At 51.5% G+C, this 9,570-nt stretch overlaps 2 protein-coding genes across 2 annotated transcripts in view; one reads left to right on the top strand and one right to left on the bottom strand.

Moving 5' to 3' along the window:
* The first annotated feature begins 1,687 nt into the window (after positions 1-1,687).
* On the top strand, positions 1,688-4,797 carry LOC104272460 (keratin, type II cuticular Hb4-like). The gene is made up of 7 exons (XM_009867457.1): positions 1,688-1,966; positions 2,457-2,665; positions 3,176-3,236; positions 3,490-3,585; positions 3,745-3,909; positions 4,066-4,191; positions 4,573-4,797. Exons 1-7 carry the CDS (start codon positions 1,688-1,690, stop codon positions 4,795-4,797), a joined length of 1,161 nt encoding a protein of 386 aa, XP_009865759.1.
* Positions 4,798-9,379: 4,582 nt separating this feature from the next.
* The window catches only part of KRT7 (keratin 7), a gene marked incomplete at its 5' end in the record, with an annotated part of 5,401 nt that continues 5,210 nt past the window's right edge, over positions 9,380-9,570 (bottom strand). The window contains one exon of the mRNA XM_009867456.1: positions 9,380-9,567. Within this exon, the coding sequence (XP_009865758.1) occupies positions 9,380-9,567 (188 nt within the window). The remainder of the gene's footprint in view (positions 9,568-9,570) is intronic.

Here is a 9,570-nt window from a genome sequence, read left to right as displayed (position 1 = left end):
ATCATATTCCCTTTTTTCCCTCCCAACATATTCAATATTTCCCTGTTGCATTGCAGAACCTGCAGCTTTATCCACCATCCCTCACTCCTTTTGGGTTAGGCTCCCTACAAGCTTGGCCTCCTGCAAGCCCTGTCCTGCAATTTCTGGCCAAAAGCTCTGTACGATTGCTTCATCAAAAGCAGAAAGCGTTTTCGAGGTTGACAACGTTTAGAGAACAGAGGGAGCCGGAACATCAAAAAACACAACTACAGTCTGGAGCAACGCAGTCCGATGCATGAGGACCGAGGGCAACCACAAGAGAAAACCAAGAAGATTGAGATCACAAGAGCTCCTCATGCCCCGTTCCCTTGAGGATGAGCCCTGGAGCTGAAGCGTTCAAGAGCTCCCAGACCCCTCCAAAGCTGGTAATTTTGGCTGCCCGCTGTAACCAGCCACTGAACAGGGAAAGGGAAGACAAGAAATGCAGTAAACAAAACCATTGACTTGAAACTTCCACCCTGCCCCTACGAAACACGCTGCCCTCCCACATGGCGACGCACGCACCAACGTGATCCCTGTTCTTCCAGGGACTTGGATGCACACGTGTGGGGACAATCGAGCCGGGAAGAGTCCCAGCCCAGATGCCGCAATGAGGGCACCTGCCCAACGTAGGAGGCGAAGGGCCACACCTGGCCCTGCCCCAAACCAGGGGGGAGCCCAGCCTTGAAGCTGAGGGATGAGGAGACACCAGTTTTCCAAGGATTTGGCCAATTAGAGTGTCTGTGAAAGCTACCGTGTTCCAAACATCGGTTTCAATTTCAACTCATCAGCAATTCCACTCAAATAAATTACCACGTTGGGAAAACACGTCTATCAGCAACCTGCAGAAGAATCACCTTGAGAAATGGATTTGGCCCCAAAGAAGTTTCCTTGGCGTTAAAAGACGTTGGTTTTTTAATAGCCAGGACCAACAAAGCATGGTCACTTACCGCTAACCTGCCTGCAAGACTTCATTCATTAATTCTCAGTAAATTCACATTTATTACTGATAGGTTTTATTAAATAGGAGGTTGAGTCACATTCTCCTTCAAAGCTCTTACATGCAAGCTGAGGTACCAGCAAAATGCAAAGATCTTCTTTGACAGAAAAGCATTTTACAGTTCCAAAGTCGCGGTTCCGCTTCACCCAACCTACAAAAAGGGGAACGTGCAATTTTCACCTGAAAACAAGTCACCAGCACAACCCCTCTAATTTTCGTTGCTATTACAAAAAAAACCCTGAAGTGACGCCTCTGACTTTACAACATTCTCCAAATCTTTATGGGACAAAGATGCTGCCGCCTTCTCTGTCACTACGCACAATATATGCTAAGCTGCTCACATTCTTTGCATCACAAACATTTTGTGGAAGTTTCGTTCAGCCTCGCCCCGTTTTTTGCACGAATAAAAGGAAGAAGGTGCACCGCTGAGGTCAGAGGCAACTGCACCCTGGAACCCGCTCCCTGCACGTCGCCTGCGCCAATCTCCCACCAGCAACCATGCCCTGCTGTTCCTACGGCATCAGCTCCGGCCACGCCATCAGGAGTTTTGGCTCTTCTCCTGTAGCTCTTCCCAGGAGTCGATGTCCTTTCAGCACAGCCTCATGTCACTGGCGTGGTGGCATGCGCTGCCATGGTTTGGGTCATTTCAGCAGCAGAAGCCTTGATGGTATGGCACGTTTCAGGCCCCCGACAGCTGTTGGGAGACCTCCTCGGGGACGTGGACCTGGCTTTGGTGCAGGTGGCACGGGGTTCGGCTACAAGGGCACTGGCTTTGGCTACAGGGCTGGTGGAGTCTCCAGGCCACGCACCATCACAACAGTCACCATCAACAAGCAACTGCTACAACCGCTCAGGCTGGAACTCGACCTCAGCGCGCACACGGTGAAATACCAAGAGAAGGAGCAGATCAAGACCCTCAACAACAAATTTGCTTCTTTCATTGACAAGGTGAGCTGAGAGCCCCTCCCCAGCTCCAGTTTGCAGGCACTGGAGGCCAAGGGAGGGGTCTAGCATGGAAAACGCACGGAATCGTTGCAAGACAACTTGTTTTAGGCATTGAGGGCAACTTGCACAAGGGTGCCAGTTGAGGACCAAGGTGTTTAGGAGCCACTGGGGAACCTTCAGTGTACAGGCACTATTGTTCTGATCTCTAGGCAGGGAGGGAACAAGCTGAAATCATTTTCATCAGCCTTCCAGTTCTCTTCCATTCCTCTCCACACAACCCCAATTTATTGCAAAATCTCTCCTCTCTAGAGGTCCTGAGGGTTTTTTCTGTGCATTTGCATGTGATGGCCCGGAACAAAAGCAAGCTGGATTAGGAAACACCGAGTTCACACGTACCAAGAGCATGAATAGATTTCACCACTGCTGCACAGACACTGCCTCTCGCGAGCTCTTCATCCTCACCTCATTCCCTATTTTGCTTTCTGGGATTCAGGTCCAACAGCTGGAACAGCAGAACAAGGTGCTGGAGACCAAGTGGAGTTTTCTGCAGGGTCAAAACCACTGCAAGAACATCGTCACGCCCAAGTTAGAGGCTTGTGTTGGTAACTTGAAGAAGCAGCTGGAAGTGCTGGGGTGCAACAGAGCTCGGTTAGAAACGGACCTGAAAGCAGCACAGCAGGTTTTGGAAACCAACAAGAAAAAGTAAGTAAAAATGAGAAAAATGAGAGTGCAGAGCTCACAATGTTGTTTGAGATTCTTGAACGGGCAGAGACCGTGAACTTCTCATGGTCGTAAATGGTTCTTAGAGAACTAGTAGGTGGATGGAGAGATCAACCAAAATCTCAGCATACAAAACCAGGTTCCAATTTACAGAGAGATGGAAGAAACGGAGGATGCCTCTCTTCCGGGTTCTCTTTCTGTCCTTCCTAATTCAAGGAATTAACACGTAGAAATGTTCAGCAGCTATTTGCTGTTGCAGAGCCGAAATGAAAAGTCCTGCTGCAAGCCTGCGGAGATGCAGAAACCTGCCTGAAAACACATTCGCTTTCCCACGGGCTAGGGAACAAGACCAAAGCAGCCCAAGACAATGTTTGGGGGAGGGAAAAAAAAAAAAAATTTGGAATGTTACTTCTTGAAAGAGGGCCTGCGGAAAACCCAAACAAAGATGTAATTGCTCTGAACTCCAACAAAATCTCCTGTTTTCCCACACAGGTACGAGGACGAGCGGAGCCAGCGGGCGAGCGCCGAGAGCGAGTTTATGGCCCTGAAGAAGGTGAGCAAGGGGCTGTCTGAATTCTCCTCTCCAGGTTGAGGTCTTTGGGGTGCACGCGGTGATTTTTTTCCCCAAAGCGGCGCACAAAACAAGCCTGAGCAGGAGCTGGTGCTTGGGTTTGCTTGAACTCAAAATCGGCAGCAACTGCGTCATCGGGAGCTGGTACCAGCACCAAGAGTCCCTCAGCCCAAGGGCAGCCCCAAGTCCGTTCTCGCTAACAAACTTCCTTCTTCTTTCCCCCACGCGTCTCCAGGATGCAGGCTGTGTTTTCTTAAACAAAGCAGAGCTGGAAGCCAAGGTGGAAAACCTGCAAGAAGAGGCTGAATTCCTGAGAATGTTCTACAAAGAGGTACGAAGCTCCAGCCGTCGTTCACATTTCCCAGCTGGATTTTGAAGCTGCTTGGTCACCACAAAGGGGGACCATGTCACACGGTGCAGGTGACACACCAGCTCGGGGCTGAGCAGGACCAGCCTCTCTCCAACCAGCCCAACCCTATGTCATCCCCAGGAAATCCACCAGCTCCAGGCCCAGATCTCGGATACTTTGGTGGTCATGCAGATGGGCAAGAGCCAAGATCTCAACTTGGGTGGCATCACTGCCAACGTCAAAGCTCAGTACGAGGACGTCGCCCGCAGGAGTCAGGCAGAAGCGCAAGCCTGGTATAAAAGCAAGGTGAGAAAACCTGGCAGGGGCGTGGTTTGGCTGCACTTTCTCTCTTCAGAAGATCTTTAACACCAGCAAAACACTCCCGCTCTCCTGATTTGCTCCAGTTTAACTCGGAGCATGTGTCTTTTGAGATATGCAGTGACGTCTTTTGGGCTTTTTCAGTTGGAGGAGCTGCGAGTCACTGCAGTCAGAAATGCTGACAGCCTGCGAAGGACAAAAACCAAGATCTCTGAGCTGACACGGACAGCTCAGAGACTGAACAGAGAAGTCAGAAGCACTAAGGACCAGGTGAGCACAGCCAGCTCTGGTTATTTCAGCAGGGCAGAGAGCGAATTGCTCTTCCTCTGAGCTCCCACAACTAAATTAAATGGTGTTGTAGCACCTTGCAAAGGGTGCTGGTGAGCTGGGGCTCTGCTGCTCCATCTAGAGCTGCCCAGCTCCGGCAGGACCTGAAGGGAGATGTGCTTACAGCATCCCAAACCCTGCGAGCAACGCGAGGGAGCACCAAAACTGCACATCCAGCTCTCTCCAACCCCTGCCAGAGGGAGCCACGTGTCCATCTCGGTGCTGGGCGGAATGGGCAGGCAGATTTTAAACCATCTCTTGATAACACATTAGGTTTGAAGAGAACAAGAGACAGCAAAGCTGACCGTGTCTTGCTCCTTGTAGCGCTGCAAGCTGGAAGCCGCCGTGGCCGACGCTGAGCAGTGCGGGGAAACGACCGTGAAAGATGCAAAGAACAAACTCTCAGAGCTGAAGCAAGCCCTGCATCAGGCCAAGGCAGACCTGACCCAGCAGCTCCATGAGTACCAGGAGCTCCTGAACATCAAGCTGGCCCTGGACATCGAGATTGTCACCTATAGGAAGCTGCTGGAGGGTGAGGAGAGCAGGTGAGTGCCAGAGCCCAGCAGGGCTGCACAAGCTGCTTTAGATGCATGTGTTGGAAGGAAAAACAACTGGATAAAGCTACTTCAGAGCTGCTTTGCTGCTTCTTGTGTAAGAAATCGTGCAACCAGCAGGACCAGGGAGGGGATTGTCCCCCTGAGTGTTGTGTCCAGTTTTGGGCACCTCGATCCAAGAGATCTCGAGGGGCTGGAGCGAGTGCAGAGGGGGGCGACGGGGCTGGGGAAGGGCCTGGAGGATAAATCTGATGACGAGCGACTGCAGGAGCTGGGGCTGTTTGGTTTGAAGCAGAGGAGGCTGAGGGGAGACCTCCTCACTCTCTGCAACTGCCTGAAAGGACGTGGGGGAGAGGCTGGGGCTGCTCTCACAGGTGACAGAACAAGAGGGAACGGCTTCAAACGGCAACAGGACAGGGTCAGACTGGAAATTAGGAAAAATTTGTTCCCAGCAAGAGCCGTCAGCCCTTGGCCTGTCCAGGGAGCGTGTGCAGTGCCCATCCGTGGGGGTGTTTAAAGGTTGTTGAGATGTGGGGTTGGGGGAGATGGTTTGGGGGGAGCTTTGCAGAGTAGGGCTCGTGGCTGGACTCGATGACCCCAAGAGGCTTTTCCAACCTGAACAATTCGATGACAATCAACCACAGTCCTGATGCAGAGCAATGCTTTCCACCAGTCCTAACAGATCTCCGCCAGTGCAAACCCATCCCAAACAAAGAGTCCCACAGGTTCCAAACAGCCAGACCCAGAGACAGACAAGGCCACATTTGAGGCTATCAGGCTTTGGATCTGAAGACACAATGATAACGTGCAGCCTTTTCCCGTTCTCTGCAGGCTCTGTGCAGAAGGCTGCTTCCCCACCAACACCCCTAAGTTGGAGCGTTCACCTTCTACCAAACCCAGCCATCTTTCACCTTTTCTCCAGCGAATTCCCTAAGCTGAAACTCGGCTTTGCTCTGCTCTTTGCAGCCGCTTGCCACTCGCGGGGAGGTCTCACCTACAGCCCAGAGCTCGGCTTTGCAAGCGGCCACACATCAGCCAACAGAAACTCTGTTATGTGCAGATACCAAAGGCACAGAGGTCTTTTCTGTGCTCAAGAGCCTTGCTATTTCTGCCAGGGAACCCAAAAGCAAGGGCTAAAATCCCCCTCATCTCTCTCATGACGCAGTTAAAACAAGATGCCTTTGGTGTAGTTTCCCAGGCTTTCCACTCCTGCAAATTCAAGGATGAAAGTGAAGTGGGAGGGAGGGCACCTTCCACCCAGGAGCATTTTCATTAGAGCTTTGCCCAGCCCAGTTGTCTTAGCAGCCCCTACCCTGGATCAGCCTAATTTCGCCAGTCAGCCTTATAGATTACACGTACACCCCTGGTATAAGACCTCATTTAAAATTGCCTGACTTGCCGTTTCCCGACACGTTGCATCCCTTTCATTGCTTATTTGCCCCAAAGGGCAGATTTCAAGGGTTGCTGCTCTGTGAAGGCTGTTTGCTTATGAACTTGCATCACTTGCTTCAAAACTGATCCTCTTTCTTTTTCTTCCAGGTTTTTAATGGTCTGGCTCACCCACTGGTGAGGGTCTGAGGGCCAGAGTCCACTGCCAGGTACGGAAAGGGCTGATCCAAATAAGTGCCTGGCCCTAAGACACAAAGCTCTTGTGATCTTATTCAAGGGATTCAAACCTCACCTTAAACACACAGGACCAGCACCAACTGCCTTTCCAGTCACGCAGTATCTAGACCCTGAACTGCTAGTTTAACCCTGTTTGAAGTAAAAGAGGACACAGCTTTATTTCTAACAACTATGTGTTCTGCCCGCGGCTTTTCTCCTAGTTTTAGTTTTGCATCTCCAATAAATCGACATAGAAACTGAGTTACCTTCATTCGACACCTTCATTTGGGGAAAGGAGGGTCAACTCTTGTCGCTGCTCCGCGATCTCAAATGCCAAAGCTTGCGAGGGTCTAAGCCAGGCGTGGATCAAGCCCTCCACCCGCCCAGACCTTTTTCTAACCCAGCCACTACACCTCAGCCGTCCCCCATAACCCCCATCACGTCTCTTCCCTAAGCCCATCAGCAGATGGGCCAGCTCTCCCCAGAGCACTGCTGAGGAAGAGGAGGCACAGCTTTCTTCTTCCTCACACCTGCAGCCAAGGAGCAGGACCCCCTCCACCCGGAGCCGGGTGTTTGCCAGGCAGCCAGCTGGGCACGGAGGTGATTCCCAGGTTAGATGTCTTCATTAGGAGAGGGTGGAGCCCCAGATGACTTCTCCCCCAGGAAAAACAAACAAACAAAACCACTTAGAGGGCACTGACTAAGCAGAGATGCTCTAGCAATTTGCATAAAACTAACTGAAACTTTTTATTCCTATCATGGATTGCTAAATCCCCTTAAAACTATCAGTGCTTGTCTCGGGTCGAGGAGGAAACTCCTCAAAGCCAGACACCAAGAGCTGCTGGATGGTTTTACAGCCCTTGTCCTTCCCTTCATCCCAGGACCAGACCAGGTCCCGCTCAGCTCGTCACAGCAATCCTCCCCACCTCAAGAAACTCAACTCCCAGCCCGCGATACGTACCCCTGCCAGGGCTGCTGCTCCCACGCACAAGCACCACATCCCACCATCCCCAGCAAGAAGCTGGAGAACCTCACTTCAGCTCCACATGTGGGGTGTTGCCCTTTATAACCTCATCAAGCCAATTAGGGCTTCCCATCAAGCTAATGAGGCATCCCAGGGGGAAACCTTCCGGGGGGTAGGAGTTGTCTTCCGTCCACTTTACCCCTCCCTGCCCAGTGGAGCTGGGGACTCAGCCCAGCCCACGCCGTTTAATTCCTTTCCAGCATAAGACAAAAATCTCAATCAACTTCAGAGCAGGGTCTTGGCAGTTACCAGAAAACTGATGGAACCTGAAAAGCACTGAAAGCAGCTCACAGGCGGCTCAGCCTGGTTTCCCCAGGTCACGTCTGTCTCCTTTCTCTGGAAATACCAAAATCTCTTCTATTGCAAAGGCGCTTCTGAAGCTGAGTTATTTCTCCTGAATCCAGCCTGCAGAAATCGCTCTCAGCAATCGGAGACTTCCAATATATCTGCTTTTACACCTTCTCGCCCCACGCTGCCCCAAAAGGAGCAGGAATAAGTTGTCCTCGTGCGGCGAGACCCAGAGACACCTCTCTGAGCTTTAAGCATCTGCAAGAGAGGCTGCTCGTCTTGGCTCAGCGGAGGAAGATGGTGCTCAGGGAGGGATCGGTCTCAGCCTCAGTCCTGATCAGGGGCTGGGCTGAAGCCCGAACAATCCCACTGCCCAAACGGGTAAAATTCGCACAGGAATGAAGGACTGCACAGGCAGCAAAGCCTCAGTCCTGCCGGTGACGCCAGCGGGGCAGCGCTCCAGGGGACACAGCTTGGAGCAGGCTCTGGAAACAGCAGGAAGGTTGGATGAGGTTGGGGGTTGAGCTGCTGAGCACCCAGGGCAGCCCACACGAGGAACTCAGGTGGGGCCGAAGAAGCATGCAACACACAGAAACTTTATTAACGGCCTCACGACGAGGGCCCGCACCACAAAGGCATAAAACTGTCAACCAGAGACACACTGCTAGGACACGGCTGAGCATGCAATACAACGATTTTGTGCAGTTTCTCCGAGTTATTTAACAATTCTTCTTACTGCAGTAATGACCTAACTATTTTCCCTGGCACGTTTCCATTGAAGATGCATTTTGGCAGGAGCAAGTAGTTACTGTAATGAGGCATCAACCAAACAGGCTTTTTCCCTGGCTGTGGTAAAGAGACCAGATATGCTTTGAAACACAGAGACACCCGAGGATGGGGAATGCTATCTCCCATTTTAGTGTGCTACGTATAAATTTAAGCAACTTCACACCACGGAAGCTTTGGGCTTCTTTTCAGGAGAGGGAACGGGTGGGGGAGCTTGTTGACGAGTTACTTCATTATAAAGAACCTGAATGTAAATCTGTCTGCATTGCCTTTGGTAAGAAACCGACTTTATTCAGAGGAGAATCGTTGAATTCCATTTCCAAAGAAAACAATAAGGAGAAACCCAAACCAGTTTCACCATTTTCTTCTTGATAGACTTCAAGAAAACAAACTCGGGCTGGACTCTTAACAAGGGTTGGCATTTTCTGAGGAGCCTAAGGGAATAAAGTTTTCCAAATCACGTTAAGGAGGAGATGATCTTCTGGTCTCTTTTGCAAAACCACAGCAGAAACGCAGGAATAGCTTGCCACTCAAATGGTTGCTTTACCCTTCGAAGGGTGAAATCCAGCCCTGAGCAGGGGGCACCAAGCACACGAGTAACAAAAGGGTGATCCCACCTGCTTCACGGGATAAATTTCACCCGACAGGCTTGGACCTGCTCGGTGGAACGGTTCCCACTGAGTTCAACAGGGCAGGATCAAGCCTGAGGCGTCACGTGGCAGGGTCAGGTACTCTGGTATGTCTTACACCAAATTCATTCATCACTGCAGAGATTTTGCAGCCAATTCATCCTATAAAAGGCAACGAGACGTTTCTTTCTACAGTTTCCCTCCTCCCACGGTAACGGGTACCGCTGGAATCTCCGTTCCTGTCGTTACTTCCTGAGGCTTCTCCTGCTGGACGAGGTGGTGGTGATGGTGTAGGACTTGGAGCTGCCCCCCGAGGAGAAGCCGAGCCCCCCGCTGCCCATGCCCGCTCCCAGGCTAAGGCCTCCTCCGGCTCCTCCTCCCAAAAATCCACTGGAACTGGCGTAGCCACCTCCACCGCTGGAGCTGACCACGGCTG

This window comes from Apaloderma vittatum, unplaced genomic scaffold (genome assembly GCF_000703405.1).
Source record: "Apaloderma vittatum isolate BGI_N311 unplaced genomic scaffold, ASM70340v1 scaffold10164, whole genome shotgun sequence".
In the NCBI taxonomy this organism is placed as follows: domain Eukaryota; kingdom Metazoa; phylum Chordata; class Aves; order Trogoniformes; family Trogonidae; genus Apaloderma; species Apaloderma vittatum.
This window is presented reverse-complemented; position numbering and strand designations above follow the sequence as displayed.

Excerpts from the sequence above, each read along its gene's own strand:
- LOC104272460 (XM_009867457.1), top strand. The coding sequence starts at position 1,688 with ATGGCACGTTTCAGGCCCCCGACAGCTGTTGGGAGACCTCCTCGGGGA. Across the intron at positions 3,237-3,489 it reads AGTTTATGGCCCTGAAGAAG|GATGCAGGCTGTGTTTTCTT; the intron begins GTGAGCAAGGGG and ends ACGCGTCTCCAG. Across the intron at positions 3,910-4,065 it reads AAGCCTGGTATAAAAGCAAG|TTGGAGGAGCTGCGAGTCAC; the intron begins GTGAGAAAACCT and ends GGGCTTTTTCAG.